The following is a 21,931-nucleotide window of genomic DNA, read 5'->3' on the forward strand; positions in this document are numbered from 1 at the left end:
CGAGCATGTTCGGGGAGGACTCGGAAGCGGCCCCCACCAAGAAAAGAGCCGAAGGAGGCGGGGAGTGTAGGCAACCAACCGCGCAGGACAGGGACGGCTTCAGGATATTGACTTATAGGTAGGCAATCAACAAGACACATTTCGTAAGATTCTATATTTACAAAAAAGTGTGCAGACAATGATTTAACATTTATGGCGAGACTCCCCTTCGGTGGGGCATGGCGTACTTCAACTTGGCCCAAAAGTACGGATCCCCCCATTTTAGATACGTGTTGGTGCGAAGATACGATCTCAATTCAGTATCCTCCACTTTTTCCAGATCTAAATCACCGTAAATTATCGCGATTACTCTCATTCTTCCGTCTGCCATTGCCTCGGCGTGGGCCTTCTGGAACTCGGCCTTCGTCCAAACACTCCCTAAGAAGTTCTCAGACAACACAACAATCGTCCTCTTGGAATCCACGACGGAATTGGCAATGTGGGCACTAATCAGTTCTCCAGGAAACCAATCGCGGAACGCTAGACACAGCTTGTACTCTTCTGGTGCCTTCTGCAGCTCCGTCAACAGGGTTCCAACCACAAACTCCTCGTCTTTGTGCGAGTATGAAATAAAAGCGTCGTAGGTTTTGTCTTTGTCCAAGTCTTCTTCAGAGACCCACCAAAGGCATAAGTTTTTGGAGTACAACCACACTTTGATTTCGGTTTTGTAAAAATGGAAGAACAGAAGGAAGACCACTGAGACCAGAGACAACAGAAAACAAAGAAGAAGGACGTATATGAAGACGTAGACATCGTAGCAGAGGTCGCTTCTACGCAGATCAACAAGACGTGTGGTGGTGTTGAAACAAACAACGGAGCGATGATCAACCTGTTGAAAGACAATTGACTTCTTGTTTCTCACGTCTTGTGAAAACTTACCTGTTTTGAATGTTGGAGCAAAAAAGTTGCTAAACCTTCCGACGCGCAGTCACAGGCCCATGGATTACCACCCAAAGTCAAATTCACCAAGCGCTTAGAACTCAAAGATTTAAGGATCTGAGGTTGTAAGTTCGTGAGGTTGTTGTGATCCAACGCAAGTACCTAAAAAACAACGGAAGATTAGACGAGTTTTGTAAAAATCCCACTAAACTTACAGTCAGTGATGTTGGTACCCCTGAAATCCTCTTCAAGAAGTTGTGCGACAACAACAACTTAGTCACGTTGCTCAATCCCGAGAAATTTCCTCCAGTGAGACTGTTATTCGCCAGATTAATTTCAATTCCGCTGTACTTAATCCAGTTGAAGTCACGCGTTGGTAGTTCCGGGACTTTCGTCAGGTTCCTGTGGGCGCAGTCAATCACAATGGTGGTGTCAACGGGCCTCCAGCTGCAGCGACACTCTTTGGGGCAACTAGAGCTCTTCAAATCGCACAGAAGTGCAGACAAAGGGACCCCATCCAAACTCCGCCCTTTCAAAGCTTTCGGACTTGCACACTCAACGTCTCTTTGAATGTCGAAGACCTTCACCGGCGAGTTAAAGAACTTCACTAGGTCATAATTCCGGCAGCTACAGTCCAGCGGGTTGAGCGCCAAACGAATTGTGGAAGTAAAAGGACCGGAAAGTTCCTCCACGTTGTCCAAATCGACCGCGGTTATGTTGTTGTCTTGGAGATTGATGTCAACGTTGGAGATCCCTTGGAGGTGGAAGAGCTGCAACCCAGCAGTCAGAAAAAAACAACAAAATTGCGTTCAGTACTCACAGAAACTTCCTTGATGCGGTTTCGACTCAAATCCAACTTCTTCAAATTCGGCTTGTTGTCCAAACTTATAATGTGTTCAACACGAGTTACCAGATTGTGGCTCAGATCAACTTCCTCCAAGTACACTAAGTTCTTGAACACGACGTCGTGGCCATAGTACATATTCGACGACAAATTGATAATTCGTAAACCATCACAGGTTGAAAAAGCCTCCGGATGAATATAATAAATGTTGTTTCTGCTCAAATCCAACTCCTCCAGGCGCACTAACCCTGCGAAAGTACCATCACTGATAGTTTTGAAATTGTTACCACGAAGCGACAAGACTTTGAGGTTCCTCATGGAACTAAAGTCGATACTATCTAGTTGGTTTCCAGATAAATCGATTTTCTCTAAGTTGATCAAATTCTGGAAGAGTCTCTGCGGGAGAGATTTAAGCGCGTTGTTCTGGAGCGACAACACTTTGAGTTTGAGCGAGTTCTGGAAAATGTGCTCGGGGATGTTTTCCAGTCCACAATCCGACAAATCAACTTCTTGGAGCGAGGTGAAGTTCGAGAACATGTAGTCTTCAAAAGTGAGGTTGTAGTTGTCGTTCAAAAAAACAGATTCTAGTTTGAAACTAGCTCTGAAGACATTCATCGGAAGTGAAGTCAGAAGATTCGTTGCTAAGTTCAATCTGAGTAAGTTGCCGAGGTCCTGGAACGTTCCTTCTGGTATTGTCTCAAGTAGATTGGCGCTCAAATCCAGAGACTCCAAGTTATGCAACCCTTTGAAAGTCTGTTCTTCTAATTTCGTAAGTTTGTTGTTCCACAGTCGCAGATGCTGGAGTTTTTCAAGTTTTTGGAACACCTCTTCTGGTAAATCCTCGATTTGGTTATCCGTCATGTCCAACCACTCCAAGTCCGCGAGTCCTTCAAAAAACTTCTTTACCTCAAGCAGACCGTTTTCTTTGAGCTCGAGCGCAATCAACTTCGGAGTGTTTTCAAACACATCCCATTCAATCCCGTCGAAGTTATTTCCATTTAACTTAAGAAACTCCAAGTTTTCGAGACCCCGAAAACTGTCTTTCGCTAACGTTTGATTGAAATCTCCATACTCGTACTGAATCACTGTAGTGCGTTGCGTTTCGAACCAGTCCAACACTTCTTTGAAACCTTCTTCAGGCAACGGACAAAATCGGAATTGTAAAAGATTAATTTCACTGATTGTAATGTTCGGAAGTTGACGCACGCTGAAAGAGTCGAGTTGCTCGCATTGAATTGTCACTTCTTTCATCGAGTTGATGGATAATTCGAAGCCGCCGGTTTCTGCGTAGGTCAAAGGGCACAAAAAGTCGAGTTTTAGAGGGTTTGGTTGGAAACAGTCGCTGGCGCAGCTTCCGGAAATGTTGCACAAGAGAAAAGTCAAGAAAATCTGGCGAAACAAAACGATTTTTAGTTAAAAAGTCGAGAATTGTTTAGATCGTACCTGTGCTAAACTCTTCATTTTCCGGGACATTCAAAGACCTCACGACACTGTGAAGACACCGAAACAACTGACAAAAGCACCGGTTTTGACCCTTTTTCCTTATTTCAGGTAAGCAAAGGGTGAGGAGGATTAGTCCACTTTAAAATTCCGAGAGGATTTAATTGCACCCAGGTAAGAAACCGCTGTTGCAAACGCCCGAGAATTGAGAAAAATGTTGTTTCCAACATAAATTACTAGTTTACTTAAGAACAGTAATTACCTGACACGTAATTAACTTATTTGACAATAGAGTAAGGGCCAGTTTACACAAACTGAGTTAAATCTTTAATTGCGATTAAATACTTAACTTGGTGTTAAAGTGACATGTGATCGTTTTTCCGCCAATCAAATGTCAGCAATCGTCTAATTAGTTGCGAGGTTACCTTAATTTCAATTAAATTATTGTGTAAATGGGCCTTTATATAATTGGTGATCTTTTACGTTTCAGTTAAGATGCCGCTGCCGAAGATGGGATTACGAGCGAAAAGGGTTGATATTATTGAACTCAGGTAAGTGAAAAATCCAAGAATTTCTTCTTTCTTTGCGGCGGTAAATCTCAGAAAAAGTCTTTGAGTCCATCACATTTGATTTATTGACGAAATTGTGCTACAGAATTCGTAATTTTCAATTAAGTACGACAAAAATCAAAGAAAATTTTCTTAATTTCCCTTAATTAGTTGTTGGCCCCAAATTAAACGCACCTTTACTAAAATAGAAGATATTTATTAATACTGTCATAAATAACTATTTTTAAAATAATAAAATAAAATCTGTATAAAAACATAAAACAAAATTCCTCTCAACATCATGGAATGTAACACAAATATAAATTAATTCAACAACCAATTTAGGCACCATTTTGTCTCCACGTGTTAAGGAACGAATTATTTCTTAAACGCAAACTCTTGCGACAAATCAGGCGAATAATCAAACGGACGATCGATTTGCGCCGTGTCCGGAATTTCCTTCCACAAGGAAAGATCAACGTATGCTAGCGCTTCACACGACGTCACTGGATTACTGAAAAATTCACACTTAATTAACGCGTAATTAAAACATTGTAACTCACTCGTGAGATATTCTTTCGAAGCCTCTGGGCTGCATGGCCTGAATATGGTGGCCGTTATCGCACAACAATCTTGAAATGCTCGCTCTTCGGATCGTGTTGAGTTGTTCAAGAGTGAAGCCGTTTTGTTGGTTTTCGAACCAAAATCTATCACCCACTCTTGTTCTGAAGAACTGCTCGGTCAAGATACAGAGGAAAGTTGGCCCGGCGAGGGTTCCAGGAACGTGGGCTTCCAAAGAACCACCAACTGTTAAGTCGACGTCGTCGGGGCTTTCGAACAACGTCGCGAGTTTCTTCACACTCTAACGACAAAAAAGTGTTAAGTTACTGGAGACGAACGAATCTGAACTCACATCAGCGGTCATGACGTCCAAGAAGTCCTCAAATTTGTACGCTTTTGATAAACCGCAATAAGCGCGGTATTCGTTGTATGAAGCGAGACCGTGATCTCGGTTTCTTTGGATGTCGAAGGCCTTCAAATCAGAACCGAAAGGTTGGCCGTTTCTGAATAAGAACTGCGTGATCTGAAAACAAAGAATTGAAGTTTCCGGAAGGCGAATTTGGTTCTTACTTCGCTGTCGTGGAACGGATCAGATGCCAACTCAGGCTGAGTCGCCAAACCTCTTGTTAGCTCGTCGAAATTGTCACCTTCTTCGATGATACCAGGACGGTTAAACCAGTCGCTGAGTCTCAAGTTACCAAAGCTGCTCCTGCGCTCATCTACGAGACTAAACGGAAATTAACAAACTCAACGTGAAGTTACGAACTCACTCCAAGTGTCCCGCGATCAAAGAATGGAAGTACCTAAAAGCAGCAGTCGCGTGCTCGTTTAACACAGTCGGATCAACATCTTCTTGGTAATCATTAACAAAATCCTTCGTAGCATAAATAATCCTGTTCTTGAGCGAGTTCTCTAAACCGATGAAAATCGGCAACCACTCGTAGTAAGAAATCACTTGATGTTCCGCAATGTTGATTCTTCTGGCTTCTTGGAAAACTCTCTCATCGTCCCAGTGAGGGTTCAAATGCGCTAAAACATCAGCGATGCGGTTGTGCTCTCGCAGAAGAACGATCTGAAGAATGGTGAGTTGGGGATTTTGGTTGACGCGAGCGTCTCCGGCGAAGTAACAAGACTCTTGGGCGCTTCTGATGGAACAGACTCCAGAGGCGTTGTTGTTACGTGGGGGCCACTGGTGACCTCCTCGGACATCGACGCGGAGTCTTCCGCCTTGGAATTGGCGGACTTGTTGGACTATTTGGTCGCTGTTGCCGTACACAATAGAAAGATCCAAGAAGTGGTTCACTGCAGTGAGCTAGAACGATCAATTTTACCTCATGGCTGTTCTTAATTGATGTAACAGATAAATTGGCTAGAATAAGTTTGACCTACTGCCAAATTTGTCGCATTATTTTATTCCGATCGCCCCCAGGAGATTTCTCAATGAATTTTGCCCCATTTATGTCCGATATTGACAGATCGCCTTCGAATAAATTACTCAATTAAATATTCACCTGTTCCGCGGGCTGATAGCCCCCAACGCATCTGCGATCACGATCGGTGATCGTTCGAACAAAGTTCATGCACTTCGCGTTGGTCTGCGAGTGAGCGGGATCGTCGTTAGGTAACAGAATGGGGAAACAGTGCTCTGGAACGTTAGCTAACTCCAGCAATTGACCGTCGTCGGTGCAACACCTTGTCTGGTGAGGTTCTGCAGAAAAAATCCTAACAACTGGTTAAGTGAAATCGACACTTACGGGCTTGGGTACTTCCAGCAATCATACTCATATCGTGGGTAATAATCTGCCCATACTGCATGGCGTTGATTGTCCATCTAGGGTCCTCGACCTGCACATCGGGGTAGATCAAAAGACTCACAATACGGGAACTCGGGAGAGGTTGACCACTTTTAGCAGTCGGTGGCGTGCTGACTTCTGCAATTTTTCCAACTTATTGAGGATGAGCACAGGAAAACCACTTACGATCTCCGTAGTTCGCCGGGATTAATCTCGAGTATCTGGTTTGAGGGGTTCCCAGAACTGGATTCCTTAAATTGTTACAGGACCCATCGTACGACCTGTAAGGAGTGTTGGGACAACTCGCCGGAGGAGTCCCACACCCTAAAGTCCGAGGGTCCGGGGTTGTAGTTTGTGGCGTTTGCGGAAGAAAATTGTTGAAAGACGGAACTTGCGGCGGGTTTGCTTGGGGTGGATACGGCCCAAAAGGTCTGTTGAACGAGGTGTGGTCGAGAAAAATGCTGTAGTGGGACCCACGGGGGTCGGCACCAGCAAAATGAAGAAGAGCGACAGCGAGGAAATATCTTAGAGCCATTTGTGGTGACTGGAAAACATCAAACATGCGTTTACTTTTACTACTTTAGTACAATAGCCATAAACTTTTCGTATAAAATTGTTACTTTCAAACTTTTCGTTACATAAATTTTCATAGAAGTTCAATGAAAGTAACTTCGCAATTGTTTCCGTTTAAAAATGAATGAACATTTCAGGGGGCGCGGCCCACGTTTCAGCGCCGTTTTAATTAATTGTCTCCGACAGTTTCACTTTTATCTACTTAATAAAACGAAATTTGCATAAACATGACAATTTGATAAAAAAAATTAGCTCAATCATTTTTTGTTTATCTGTCGCATTGAAAATAAAAAGCGATCATTTTTCATTTAGTCACGCCTCTGGGCAAGCACGCTCCAATCGCATCAGACAATCAGAATTTCATAATTACAATAATTACCAATTAGACGCATAAAATTAACGGAATGAATCATTTTATCTTCACGCGATCACTGGAATAGTTTTCCGACAAAAAGTAACAAGGCCTTCAATTTTGTATGAGTAATGAAGAAAATTATGTCAGTAGCAGCTCAACTAGTTACTACTGCATATTTTGTAATAATTAATACGCTAATTGCTTATTTATACACAATCAAGGGCAGATCCGGCGAGAAGAAAAGTCCAGTAGCCATTGAACGGAACTGGCCGATCCCAAAAAGAAGGGTTCCCTTAGAATTTTTCAACGACTTTCACATGTTACATGAATCCATCAAAAATTAGTAATCGGTTTTCTTAATTAAATTCCTGTTCCTCTTTCATTTTTCGCATACTTCTACATCCCACGAATTGGTTGTATTTTGTCCAAATTTATTGTGGCCCGTTGACAGTTTTATTAATTGGCTAATGTTTTTCGTATTCTAATTCTAGATCGAATTACATAGTGAAAGGTTGCGGAAAATGTGCGTTTAATTAGCTCGAAATTGCTTTTATCTGTATTCATATGTCGTAGATAACGCCAGATCCTCTGATTTCATTAAATTTCTCCGTGAAGAGATCATGTTTTTATTACGAGTGCGGAAAGTGCTATTTCGGATTTTGCATGTTTTTCTGCATTTCCACTTTATATTGGTTCGTCAGACACGCACTGGTTGTTTCCTACTTTTCTTAGGCTTCACTTTTCTTGTTTCTTGGTCGAAATCCCACAAAACGTAGAAAGCAGTTTTATTTCCGCCGAATTAATAAATTAATTAAAATTTCTTTCTCTTTATTTGTTTTGAATTAGCCAAGGATTCTGTTTATTATTAATAACTCCCCACTAATTAAACCAGTTGATGCAACCGATCAATGTGATTATCAGATCGGAAATTGAAGAATTCGGCCAGTTGCGAAAATTCCCCAAAATCGCTTTTTACGTAACAAGCGCGTAATCAGAGGCGACACCTCCAAATTTTAATTTTTTTAACCAAATTCAGGTGTTTTAGCTTGTCAATAAAATTAGTTTTTTGTTTCCAACAACCTTCACGCTTGATTTTCGCACAAAAAGCGTAACAAAACGATTTAAACATGTCAGTCTGAAAACGGATGCACTAGTAACAAGCACTTAATTTGTTATTTAATTTATTTAACTAAATTGCCTACCGGTAAGAATTTTTGCCTTGGTTTAGTTCCCATGACTGGAAAATGAAGGAACGCCTCTACATATTTTTCCGACTGTTAAATTCTCGCAATTTTGTTCCTACACTTAGGGTGTTGTAACATATTATTACTCAGAACCGCGCAGTCACGATTTTTCTAATAATAAAATATAGATTAAGAGGTGAAAGGCTCCAATTTTGCGACAGTAACATTGAGTACGGTTGGCACATACACACCGAACTTTTGTGATTTTCAAAGTGGCATTGCTATTGAAAGCGCCCTGTAAGGTGGATTAAGGTTTGACGTTGGTTGTTTGTTTGCAAACAAATATTTTACTCTCTCCCAAAGTAGGTCATTAATATTGCATATTATTTTAGATTAGTTTCGATAAGAAGATCTAGACAAATAATCGAATTGATGGGAGTTTTTGTCGTGCTGTTGGCGCGAGAATACAAGTTATTATCTTCGGAACAGTATTTTCTCCACGCCGGCTGATATTCCCACTCATTAGCGGATATTTATTACATAATTGAACACATGGGAAAATGTAGTTTTCCTGGTAAATTGGACGTTGGTACAATCTTGAGAAATTTCATAAATTCCAACGGTCGAAATATTGGAAAATGAAAATGCATATTTTAGAAGGGAAATCCAGGTCGGTAAAATTGTAAAATTGTAAAATTGACTTGACACACCCTGTGGAAATGACAAAATCATTTTTCATTCAACGAAGTATTTTTCGCATTCTTGAGCTAGCTGGAGATTTTTAACCGTTCATTATCAACTGCAATTTTGCATATGAATTAATTGATAGTAAAAATGAAACAGGAACAAAAAAGGGCGCATTTTAACGGGATCTGTACATTTTCCAATTAAGCGAAGGTTAATATGCAAATATGCACTAATTATTGTAAATATAATATGCATTTTATTTCTTATTCATATTGAACAATATGCGTAGAACGGATGAAGGTTTACAACGCGAATTACATTTACGTAATTTTTTTATTTATTGGAGAGCGTATGATAATTGACATTTTTATAGCCTTTGATCAAAGGAATGTAGATGACTTTCCACAATCTATTTTCTATTTTTATACGATTTTTTGTAATTAATACGGATGGTAATTTCAAGCAGGATGAGGTTCATTTGAAAGATTTTGACATAGGCAATTGAATTTATTGTGTGACCCCCTTTCTTAATTTAATTAAAACTTAAAATCCCATGTTACTCCATTATTGTTAAATTAGAAGTTGTGTAAACTGATCTTTCCACAACTGTCATTATTTTCGTTAAATTGTAAGCGCGCTCATTCACCAATTTGTATGGTTCCGCAGAGATGATGCAACCATTGCATCTTCAACATTGACCTCCTTTTATACCCAAAAGTGGAATGACTTCGAAACAATGATAGTCACACTAAATTACTATTTTGACAAACTTTCGGTTTGTTTCAATTTTCGTGTGGACAAAAAAAGTGAAATGACTGGGTCGCTGACATAGAATAATTAAATAGGCAGGAAATTATACGTTTCTAGATTTTTTCATTGATTAACATTATAATAACTAGGTGCAAGGCCTTTGAGGAAATTAAATTTGACCGTTTGCAGATTAGTCACTCAGGAGAAATGCAATTTTTTTTGGCATTTGTCCACTTGATGTCTGACATTCTAAAGGCATGGATTAGACAGTTGGCACGCCTGTATGTAGTAACTCTCGGGCAATTAATGAAGATTGCTCGGTAAACATACATTAAGTTTATGGGGCTATAATTTGGCACGCTTCTACGTTTTTTGCACAGTCGGCCAAGTGGAATTTAATATTTGACACCGAAAGAATTTTTATAATTTTTTCATTCCATTTTTTTATATTATTTTTGTACTCAGTTTAACAGTAATTGTGCAATTTTGTGCAGTTCATAAGTAGTTCAAAAGTAGTAATCTTTGCAAATTTTATTAAAACAAAAATTGACTGAATTAGGAATTTTATAGGTAAAGTTTGGAGATTTTTGGTTCGTTTTAAAAATAAAAATTTCTCAAATTTGTGTTTTTTGCTCTACATTTTTGAAATTTGTGCAGTTGATAAGTAGTTCAAAAGTAGTAATCTACGCAAATTTCATAAAAATAACACAAAAATTCACTGAATTAGGAATTTTATTGATAAAATTTGGTGATTTTTGGCTCATCTTAAAAATAAAAATTTCTAAAATTTGTGTTTTTTTGCTCTATAATTTTGAAATTTTGTGCAGTTTATAAGTAGTTCAAAAGTAGTAATCTCCGCAAATTTTATAAAAATAACACAAAAATTGAGTGAATTAGGAATTTTATTGAAAAAGTTTGGAGATTTTTGGCTCATCTTACAAATAAAAATTTCTAAAATTTGTGTTTTTTGCTCTATAATTTTGAAATTTTGTGCAGTTTATAAGTAGTTCAAAAGTAGTAACCTACGCAAATTTCATAAAAATAACACAAAAATTGACTGAATTAGGAATTTTATTAATAAAATTTGGTGATTTTTGGCTCATCTTAAAAATAAAAATTTCTAAAATTTGTGTTTTTTGCTCTATAATTTTGAAATTTTGTGCAGTTTATAAGTAGTTCAAAAGTAGTAACCTCCGCAAATTTTATAAAAATAACACAAAAATTGAGTGAATTAGGAATTTTATTGAAAAAGTTTGGTGATTTTTGGCTCATCTTAAAAATAAAAATTTCTAAAATTTGTGATTTTTGCTCTATAATTTTTAAATTTTGTGTAGTTGATAAGTGGTTAAAAAGTAGTAATCTCCGCAAATTTCATAAACATAACACAAAAATTGACTGAATTAGGAATTTTATTGAAAAAGTTTGGAGATTTTTGGCTCATCTTACAAATAAAAATTTCTAAAATTTGTGTTTTTTGCTCTATAATTTTGAAATTTTGTGCAGTTTATAAGTAGTTCAAAAGTAGTAACCTACGCAAATTTCATAAAAATAACACAAGAATTGACTGAATTAGGAATTTTATTAATAAAATTTGGTGATTTTTGGCTCATCTTAGAAATAAAAATTTCTAAAATTTGTGTTTTTTGCTCTATAATTTTGAAATTTTGTGCAGTTTATAAGTAGTTCAAAAGTAGTAACCTCCGCAAATTTTATAAAAATAACACAAAAATTGAGTGAATTAGGAATTTTATTGAAAAAGTTTGGAGATTTACGGCTCATTTTGAAAATGAAAATTTCTAAAATTTGTGATTTTTGCGCTATAATTTTTAAATTTTGTGTAGTTGATAAGTGGTTAAAAAGTAGTAATCTCCGCAAATTTCATAAACATAACACAAAAATTGACTGAATTAGGAATTTTATTGATAAAGTTTGGTCATTTTTGGCTCGTCTTCAAAATAAAAATTTCTAAAATTTGTGTTTTCTGTTCAATAATGTTGAAATTTTGTGCAGTTCATAAGTAGTTCAAAAGAAGTAATCTCCGCAAATTTGATAAAAATGACACAAAAATTGAGTGAATTAGGAATTTTATTGATGAAGTTTGGAGAAGTTTGTGGGGCTCTAATTTGGCACGCTTCTACGTTTTGTGCACGGTTGAACAAAACGAATTTAATATTTAACAATGAAAGAATTTGTATTATTTTTTCATTCAATTTTTTTACACACTTTTTTAATTTCTGAAATTAATTTGAACTCTGACTTCCGCCTAAACGTTTTGCAATCTTTATTATAACGACCGATAAAGTTTTATGTTAAAACCGCAGTGTTTATGCAAAATAAATTGATTTTCCATAATTATTATGTGCTGTATATTTTAAAGATTTTCTTCTATTTTCCATACTTTCATTCACGAGTGAAAAACATAAATTTTTGATAATTTTTAAGATGGGACGCCCGCAATTTTTCAGTGCCAAAAAATATTTAAAATGCAAATTATCGCGATAACAATCTCCTTTTCTAATTTAAATGGCTTAATACACATAAGTAAAAGCCTTAGATCAGAACACCGGCGTTTTGCGAATTAGCACATGTAACAAAAATTTGAATAATTACGTCCTGCTGGGTACGAAGTTAACACATTGTAATTAATCACTTGTTATTAATTTTTCGTTCCAGTTTTAAGGGTTACGCGTTTGATTTAAAATATCAAGGAATATTCGGTTTTTTTTCTTGAGTTTAGATCAGAAATTTCGCCATTACCTACCTTTTTAACTAATTCCTAATGACTAAAATAAATCCGGGGTCGTCCGACACCACAAACACAACTGAACTTAGTTCTTGTCCACCCCAACTTTATAACATTAACATGAAAGAGAAAGTATATCAGCATTCGTGCTCTGGAGGGCGCACATACACAGGCGCGCATTTCCACCACCACGGGAGTCACCGGAAAACCGGAATTGCATCATCAGACACAATACACTTGAGCTTTTTGCACTTGGACGTGTAACACTTAACACTTCGGGTTAAACTAGTGAGAAATTTGGTTTCATTCCGAATTTTTCATGCTTCAGTTACAATTGTGGTTTTTTCCGGTCATTATAATGGTTTCCAGTGAGAATTTTAAGAAGGAAGCTACGCACAATTATTAGTTTCTACGTTCGTAATAAAACTAATAAATAATACAGTAAACCAGTCTTATTGCCTGAAAATTATCTCAAGCAAGTATCTTTAATTAGAAAATCTAGTACTTCATAACTTTCGCTTCTTTTAATAAGATAACATTATTTGAAAATTATTCAAAAGCACGGATTTTTAAAGAAATTTAATGGCCGAGTTCATGTGATTATGCAAATCGGCGTTGATTAACAATTGGACGAATAATTACCATCTTTATACACAGCCTCTTACTTAGCAATAATGCGCGCCTATTTTTGGGATACTTTCTATCCATTTTCGGACTTCAACTGCACATTTTTATCAAAAAACTAGCAACATTCGTGAACCTTTTGCCGTGAATTAAGATTCCGCTCATGAAATAAACTCGGAAATTTCGAAAGAAATTGAAGCAAATTCAAGTCCACAAGAATTATGACTAGCCGGAACGTGGCCGAGAACGTTAAGGTATGTAAAGTGGGAATATCGTGATAAAATTTCTAATTCTATGTCTACGCAGTGATAAGAAAATTGTAGTTGAAGTCTGACCTGTTCTTATCTGATTTTTTTTTTAATTATTTTTTGAACTTTCGGTGACATTGCAAACCTGAATTTTACAACTTGCGCACCTTTTTTATGATGTCAGCTCAATTAATTTTGTTGTTGTCACTTTTGTCTTAATATCACTTGTTATGTTAAATCGTTACGCAGGTAGGGATTTCCCAAATATTTGGAATAACTTTTTAAAATTTGAAGGACGCATATTTCCACCAAAAATTAATTTCTGCAGCAGTTTGAGAAATGGGTTTAAATAACAATAACACCTTGTTGACATATATCGTACTAAATCTTGCACTTGACGTCACGTCTTTCTGAGCAAATTTGTACTGGTCAATTGGCTTAGTCCGAATTCGAATTATCGAGAGTCGGCTGTATTAGATAAAACTTTGTATGGCACTCTTGGGTTAACAGTACTAGACATTACGTGTCGTAGGTAGTATCTAAACGAACCAACTTGAACCATAAATACTTTTTCTTTCTGCTGTATCACATTCGAACAAGAATACTCCCACATTCCATTATATTACTTAATCGCATAATTGTAACAACTTTTTCGCTAACCATAATTGAATATAATTATGACTTATCGTTTACCATACATTTGTCGGAGTTTTTCATCTGTCGCAGAGCGTTCAATTACGTTCCACTAGTGAAAGTCCGATCTATAGTCTTCAATAAAAATTCTCGTTGGTATTCATGCTCTAGAAACACAAATGTAGATCTCCAAACGTACAAAAAGCCTTGTTTACATCGCCTATTTTTCATTCCATTGTGACAAACATCGTGAGATTGTCGTACGAGTAATTAGCAAGTTAAGTAATTTTTTTAACAATCAGTTGAGAGCGAAAGGAGACGATCTTAGAATGTGTGATAAACTGATAATTTAATTGAATGTTAATTAATAATCTCAGGAAATCATTCTGTATATTGATACTTGAAAGCTTGATCGAGAGTATTTACATTTTAATTTTCGTTTCCTGGAAGTTGGTTTTGCTAGCGGGCACTAGCTATAATTTTAAAATTTCGTGCAGTTGATCAGTAGTTCAAAAGTAGTAATAGTAACCTCCGCAAATTTTATAAAGATTAAACAAAAATTATCAGAATTAGAAATTTTATTCAAAATGTTGGAGACTTTTGGTCCTTTTAAAATAAAAATTTCTTAAATTTGTATTTTCCTCTCAATAATTTTGAAATTTGGTGCAGTTTATAAGTAGTTTAAAAGTAGTAATCTCCGCAAATTTCATAAAAATAAAACAAAAATTGACTGATTGAGGAATTTTATTAATAAAATTGGTGATTTTTGCCTCGTCTTAAAAATATATTTTTTTTAAATTTGCGTTTTTCGCTCTATAATTTTGAAATGTGGTGCAGTTGATAAGTGGCTTAAAAGTAGTAATCTTCGCAAATTTCATAAAAATAAGACAAAAACTGACTGAATTAGGAATTCTATTAATAAAGTTTGCAGATTTTTGGCTCGTCTTAAAAATAAAATTTTCTAAAATTTGGGTTTTCCGCTCAATAATTTTGAAATTTTGTGCAGTTCATAAATAGTTCAAATATAAATAACACAAAAATGGACTGAATTAGGAATTGTATTGATAAACATTGGAGATTTTTCGCTCGTCTTAAAATTAAAAAATTCTAAATTTTGTGTCTTTAGTTCAGTCGGTGCAGTAGTTTAAATGAAAATGGAGCAACGAAAATTTGACTCTTTCCGAAAAATCAATTGTGATAGATTGGATGTTATGTAATTGCAGTGAACGTCGGGAGTACCAAGGCTGCGTTTATTACTGACCTCCAAGACTTTCTTCAAAATTAAGTAATTCTATAATCGATCGACCGTGATCTCGAAAATTTTATTTATTATCTATTATCTTACTGACAGGTAGATCGTTTTCGGGGTTAATTAGAATACAATGGTGTTAATCATTAGGTATTTGATTTTTTATTTCTCTTTGCTGTTATTTATTTGTATTTTCAATGTTGAAAATTACTTGAATCATTACCGAATGTGGGAGTTTTAAAATTTCTGTTCCTACATTCTTTCGCGTATATGAAATGCGACCAATATTGGTTGTAATTACTCATTTTTACTTTCATTTGATCTAGAATTTTACTGTCGTTAGATAATATTATTTGACCATTAGACTTAAATACATCACCGATTAATTAAATTACCACACATTTCCCTTGTTGAATTTCTTTTCGTGTTTAATTAAGAATTGTCAGCGAAAGGTTTGAATCCAATTTATTTCTTAAATTTGATAGGTTCTATAAAAACAGTGTGTGAAATAAAATCGGCGAAGTGGAAGCGTTTCCAATTTAATGTTTTTTGGTGTCATTACTGTATCTGTCAAAATTGCGAGTGTATCAAATTCCGAAATGGATTTCCTGCAGGTTGAATTCCTCTTTCATTTCAAGTCTACATGACTAACTTTCAGTCTGTTGCTGTCTGGATTGTCATCTTCTTGTACGCAACAATTTACATTTACGTTCTTCTAGTTATGTAAATCTGGAGACCATTTTTCTGGAACTTCCGTCAATTAGCAGTCGCTTCACGGCTGCGAAACCACAAACAACCACGGAATTTCTCTTGAACTTGACTCTGACATTTTCAACAATACCATCAAGTTTTAATCGTTTTCCAAACGTGTTCATCGTGTTATGAAATTGACTTTGCACACATGACATTTTCTGGATGTGTTGGCCTAGGTCGTGACGTATTTTCTCCACGAGGTCGATGGCCAAATGTCGGACTGATAATTGAGAAAATTTCCATTTTTGGAGAATGGATTTTGCGGTTTCATGCGTGGATATAACATAAACAAGATAATACATCTAATTAAAAAAATATTTTTTTATCGAAAATGTCTGGAATTAAGTAATTTGAAATGAATGAGGTGGCCACGGTCTTAAAAATCAAAATTTCAAAAATTTCTGTTTTTCGCTCTATATCTTTGAAATTTGGTGCAGTTCATAAGTAGTTCAGAAATAGTAATCTCTGCAAATTTCACAAAAATAAAATAAAAATTGAATGATTTAGGAATTTTATAGATAAAGATTGGTGATTTTTGGCTCGTCTTAAAAATAAAAATGTTTAAAATTTGTGTTTTTTGCTCTCTAAATTTGAAATTTGGTACAGTTAATGAGTAGCTTAAAAGTACTAATCTCCGCAAATTTTATCACAATAACACAAAAATTGACTGAATTAGGAATTTTATTGATAAAGTTTGGTGATTTTCGGCTCGTCTTAAAAATAAAAATTTCTAAAATTTGTGTTTTTCGCTCTTTATTTTTGAATTTTTGTACAGTTAATGAGTAGTTTAAAAGTAATAATTTCCGCAAATTTGATAAAAATAAAACAAACATTGACTGAATTAGGAATTTTATTCATAAAGTTTGGTAATTTTGGCTTGTCTTAAAAATAAAAATATCTAAAATTTGTGTTTTTTGCTCTACAGTTTTGAAATTTGCTGCCGTTGATAAGTGGGTCAGAAGTAGTAATCTCTGCAAATTTCATAAAAATAAAATAAAAATTGACTGATTTAAGAATTTTATTGATAAAGTTTGGTGATTTTTAACTCGTCTTAAAAATAAAAATTTTTAAAATTTGTGTTTTCCGCGCCATAAGTTTAAAATTTTGTGCAGTTCATAAGTAGTTCAAAAGTAATAATTTCCGCAAATTTGATAAAAATAACACAAAAATTGACTGAATTATGAATTCTGAATTATTTCTGGATGTGTTGGCCTAGGTCGTGACGTATTTTCTCCACGAGGTCGATGCCCAAAGTTATCAGACTGACAACTGAGGAAATTTCCATTTTTGGAGAATGGATATTGCGGTTTCACGCGTGGAAATAACATAAACATAGATAATACACCCAATTAAAAAAATAATTTTTTATCAAAAATATGTGGGATTAAGTAATTTGGAACGAATGAAGTGGCCACGGTCTAGTAACCAATGAAGAAACTGTTTTATAACAGACCTGAGTCCATTTGTTAAGTAATTTGGTTTGGACAACGAAAAAATTCGGATATGATGGAGACTTAACATCCGACGAAAAAAAGAGAGTGTTTCCTCTCAGCCACTTTTCCCCATTTCCATCAAACGCAGCCTTCACCACGCTTCACCTCTCTTTTTTTGTCGACTTTTCCACGGTGGAAATGCAGCAGATGTGGCAACGTCTCGCAAAAACCAAAGTCAAGGTACTTGAAAATGAGGATTTTCTAATCCTTTTTCCACACCTGCGACTGAAAGTGAATTGAATACTCACAGCATGTTTCCTGGATAAATCCAAGTCGTAAACACAACGGCAAGGTCGCTCGTGGTCGTACAACTTTTTTTCATATTGGCAATACATCAAAGAATTTTTTTTCATTGGAGGTGATAACGATGTGAATGAGTAAATAACTAGGGTGAAGGGGAACCAGAGTACGCGCCCACTATTGTACTTTAATCGAAGTTGCGTTTTTTCTGTTTCTCATTGTGTTTATTGCGGAAAAAGGATATTAAACTTTGGGTTTGGTTGATTTATCTGCGTTGAAAGCTAAACCAGTAGCTTATAATCGGTATAATAGAAACGTGATTATGATTTCTGCACCTGTGTGTCCAGTAATTCTTGATTCCATCGTTGGATATTAAAATTATCCGAGTTGCGTAATTTTTAAGCAATCGGAACGCGTAGTATGTTAGATAAAAAATGCTCTGATTTGTTACATGCGTTTTATGGATTCGGTGAAAGTCCACTGACTCAACACTTAGTCAAAATACAATTACAATGGTGTTAATTGATCATTTTTGATTTCCAGAGGTCAACTTCTAAATCATTTGATTTACAACGTTGCTTTCTCTCCTACCAAGTACCGTCCTTGTAAACAATGATTTCCCGCGAAAGGACTATTAATTTGATTTTGGTTACTTAAGAAAGTCTAATTTCGACAAGAAAGTGTCACCTACGTGTTTCCTCTAAACCTAATATCGTAATCTCATAAATTACACTGATTGAGAGATTACAAATTATCCAGTTATTTATTTCCAAACGATGTCACAATATTTGGCCAAAACTTATTAATTAGTGTTCCGCGTTTTTTAATGATGAAGCGGCGAAACTTGATATTGAATAATTTTTTCGAGAACATTTTTATTGCCGGTATTCGAAATGTAGGTTCGTGTCGGAATTTGCGATGGTGATAAATTATCATTCCTGGCGATTTTTAGCCTAAAAAGTTTCTTTTTTTAATGTCGACGAAATTAAAAAAGCAGCATGGTGTCAAAGTTTACCAGTCTAAAAAAGAAAGGTCTAAACACTGAATTTTTGGTGGAAAAATATGTTTACTTTTCCGCGTATTTAACTATTTTAATTTTTTTCGGATTCTAGAGGAGTTCCCATGCAGTTACTCTAGATTGTGCGCGACTTTCCGGGCACTCTCTATGTAGATGTTAAGTCAAAAAAACTCCACTTTACTGTATGCTTAAACTACAATAACGAAGTTTACAATTATTACAAATTATAATAAAATTGTGTTTCCTCTTTTTATTAACGTTTTATCTTAATTCGGTGTACAATGCATTACCGGCAAAATTTCAATCGTTTCTAATTTTCTGTTTCTTTGTAATGCAGCGTTTCAACTGATACGTAAATATTAATGAGGATGTAAAATTCGTTAACATGAACCAATCGTTTGGAATACAAAAATCTTGCTGGACTGGAGTTTGTTTGTTTCATTGTTTTTCCCTAATAAAAGGTCTGCAACCAATTATACACCAAAGCGTTGCTAGATTGGCTTTTGCAATTTCTGACAGACCCGTTTACACTGGCGACAAGAAAAGCTCAGTTAATTTTACTATTTTTCAGTCGTGGATTAAGGCGAGTGCCAAGACATTTTTCTTATGAAGAATCCCATGTAAAGTATCGTCTAAATATTTCGCTTATTTTTTGATGTATCAGTTTCGTTCTTATTCTCAACTGCTTGTATTCACATTTTCTTCTAAAACTAAGTATTAAACATTGGAAAAAACATTTAATTTAAAAGTTAAATGACTTAAAAATTCCCAGAACACCCATCTGTCAGCATCTTGTGTCACAAATGACATCTATCTTTTGGCTCACTTTAGATTGTAACAAAAGTCTTATGTTAGTTGGTGAAATTATCGCTTTGTCGATGTTAATTAACGATTTCTGGTGTCCATAAAGTGCAAAATGCCCGAGTTAATCAAAATTGACCTTTATAAGAGTGAATGAAGTGACTTGTGAAATTTTGGTGTAAACGTAGTTTGCCGATGCGCTGTCATAATTTTGAAAACTAACTTGATAAAACAACGTTTTTTTCGCAAATTTTAAACACAATTTGCATTTGATTTAAAATAAAAACTCAGATATTTGTATCACAGATATGTTGAAAAAAAATTGAATTCGCGAATATTTCCGCAAAAACTCAAAAATCGCTAAAAATTATACCTCTAAGGCGTCGCGACGCCAACCAAATCGTGATAAAAAAACAAATTTTTGCGTCAGCTTCTAGAGCTTTGTCAACTATGAGCGTATGCCAATTTTGAAAATTGTAACTTTAAAATTAAAGACGATTTTGGGGGTGGACACAAGTGTTGCCGGACCCTGCATACACATTATTATACTATGTATTTTGTATCTTCATACAAAATACGTATCTATTTGAAAATAAATAAAATTAAACATAAAACAGATAAGTTTAGTTTATTTTAGAAAATTTCTGTTTGGCATTCTAATATTAAATAATTCTTTAATCTATTTATTATTTGACTAGTTAAATTATTTTTTGAACAACGTACTAATGTACTTACAATTTAAAATAAATTTTTTTGATTCATATTATTTTACCCATGAAAAAGTATTTCTACCAGACAGAGGCAAAATAAGCATTTATCATTTTACAATCACTTTACGATAGCACAGTAAGGGGTGTTGTAAACAGAGGTACCGTTTGACAACCTTCCCGATGTGACAGCTCAGCTCGAATTCTGACCAGCGACGAGTCTTGGCACTCGCCTTAACTCTACGAAACCGCAAAATTGTAGAGCGAAAAACTTGAATTTTAGAAATGTTCGTTTTGAAGTCCAAGCGAAAGTTTCTGACAATTTCCAGTAAAATTTGTAATTTTGGCAATTTTAGGGATATAACTGTGAAATTTGAGGAAGGTATTATTTTTAAGTCGTGTATTAACCCCACCAAATTGCAAAATTCTAGAGCGAAAGAGGCAAATTTTAGAAATTTTTGTTTTGGAAGCCAAGCAAAAATTTTCGAGATCGTTCACTAAAATTCGTAATATTGGTGATTTTAGTGCTATAACTATGAAATTTGGGGAAGTTACTATTTTTGAGTCGTGTATTAACTCCACTAAGTTGCAAAATTGTAGAGCAAAAAACACAAATTTTAGAAATTTTTTTTTTTTGGAGGTCAAGCAAAAATATCCGACATCCTTCAATAAAATTCGCAATTTTGGTAATTTTAGTGCTACAACTATTTGTAAGTTCAGTATTAACTCCACTAAGTCGCAAAATTTTAGAAATTTTTATTTTAGAGACCAAACAAAAATACCCGAAATTCTTCACGAAAATTCGCAATTTGAGTAATTTTAGTGCTATAGCTATGAAATTACTATTTTTGAGTCCAGTATTAACTCCATCAACTTGCAAAATTGTAGAGCGACAAACACAAAGTCAAAATTGTAGAGCGACAAACACAAAGTTTAGAATTTTTTTTAGAGGTCAATCAAAAATATCCGACATCCTTCAAGAAAATTCGTAATTTTAGTGCTATTGCAATGAAATTTGGAGAAGTTACTATTTTTGAGTCGTGTACTAACTCCACCAAATTGCAAGATTGTAGCGCGAAAGACACAAATTTTAGAAATTTTAATAATTGAATGAGCCCTTTTTGTGCATGACTTAATTAGCAAAGAAATCGATCGATATCCAGCCAATGAATGATAAGTTGATAAGTTACGTTCGAATTGGTTGCTCGGGTGCGGTTTTCATTATAAAATCTTTATTGATAAAGAGAATGTCAGCCAATCGCACGAATCCTTTTTTTGGTTTTAATCCGATTTCAATCACATCCTCCATTTTGTTATGACGAAAGGGTGGATCTTTAAATGTAAATTTCTAAAAAGTGTCTCTTTTGCTCTAGAAGTTTGTAATTCGGTACAACTAATGAGAATGATAAAAGTAGTGAGTATAGCAAACTTCGGTACTGTAGCATTAAAAGCACCAATATTAAATAAAAAATTAGAAACCACAAAAAAAAAAATTTGATCAAATTTATCATCTGAAAAGTGTCGAAACGCTTTTTTCATTACAAAACAAGGAGATAACTTTAGACAACTAAAACAAACTTTCGCATGTAAATTCTTAATACGTTCATTGATTAGGAAATAAACAAAAACGTCTTTTTTTAACATATTTTATTCTATTGTTACGATCTCTATCAAGTAGAAAAGGATTAAAGCTACAAGCTACAACTTCTACACATAAAAAACTCTAGATTACGTCACGCCAAACTAATGTAGTCTGACCTCAAATCAAA

At 35.2% G+C, this 21,931-nt stretch overlaps 2 protein-coding genes across 2 annotated transcripts; both read right to left on the reverse strand.

Annotated features, from left to right (window-relative positions):
* Positions 1–190: 190 nt before the first annotated feature.
* On the reverse strand, positions 191–3,160 carry LOC148173354 (protein toll-like). The gene is made up of 4 exons (XM_088039871.1): positions 1,739–3,160; positions 1,134–1,688; positions 919–1,080; positions 191–868 (listed from the first exon to the last, which is right to left on the reverse strand). Exons 1-4 carry the CDS (start codon positions 3,011–3,013, stop codon positions 191–193), a joined length of 2,670 nt encoding a protein of 889 aa, XP_087895997.1. The 5' UTR covers positions 3,014–3,160.
* Positions 3,161–3,946: 786 nt separating this feature from the next.
* Positions 3,947–12,526, reverse strand: Pxd (Peroxidase). Its single transcript, XM_088038479.1, has 9 exons — positions 12,415–12,526; positions 6,291–6,648; positions 6,066–6,242; positions 5,823–6,019; positions 5,082–5,623; positions 4,882–5,038; positions 4,664–4,834; positions 4,314–4,612; positions 3,947–4,264 (listed from the first exon to the last, which is right to left on the reverse strand). Exons 2-9 carry the CDS (start codon positions 6,637–6,639, stop codon positions 4,129–4,131), a joined length of 2,028 nt encoding a protein of 675 aa, XP_087894605.1. The 5' UTR covers positions 6,640–6,648; positions 12,415–12,526; the 3' UTR covers positions 3,947–4,128.
* Between the last annotated feature and the right edge of the window lie 9,405 nt (positions 12,527–21,931).

Source organism: Gnatocerus cornutus, chromosome 6, assembly GCF_029298725.1.
Source record: "Gnatocerus cornutus isolate USDA-ARS CGAHR chromosome 6, icGnaCorn1.1, whole genome shotgun sequence".
Classification (NCBI taxonomy): Eukaryota; Metazoa; Arthropoda; class Insecta; order Coleoptera; family Tenebrionidae; genus Gnatocerus; species Gnatocerus cornutus.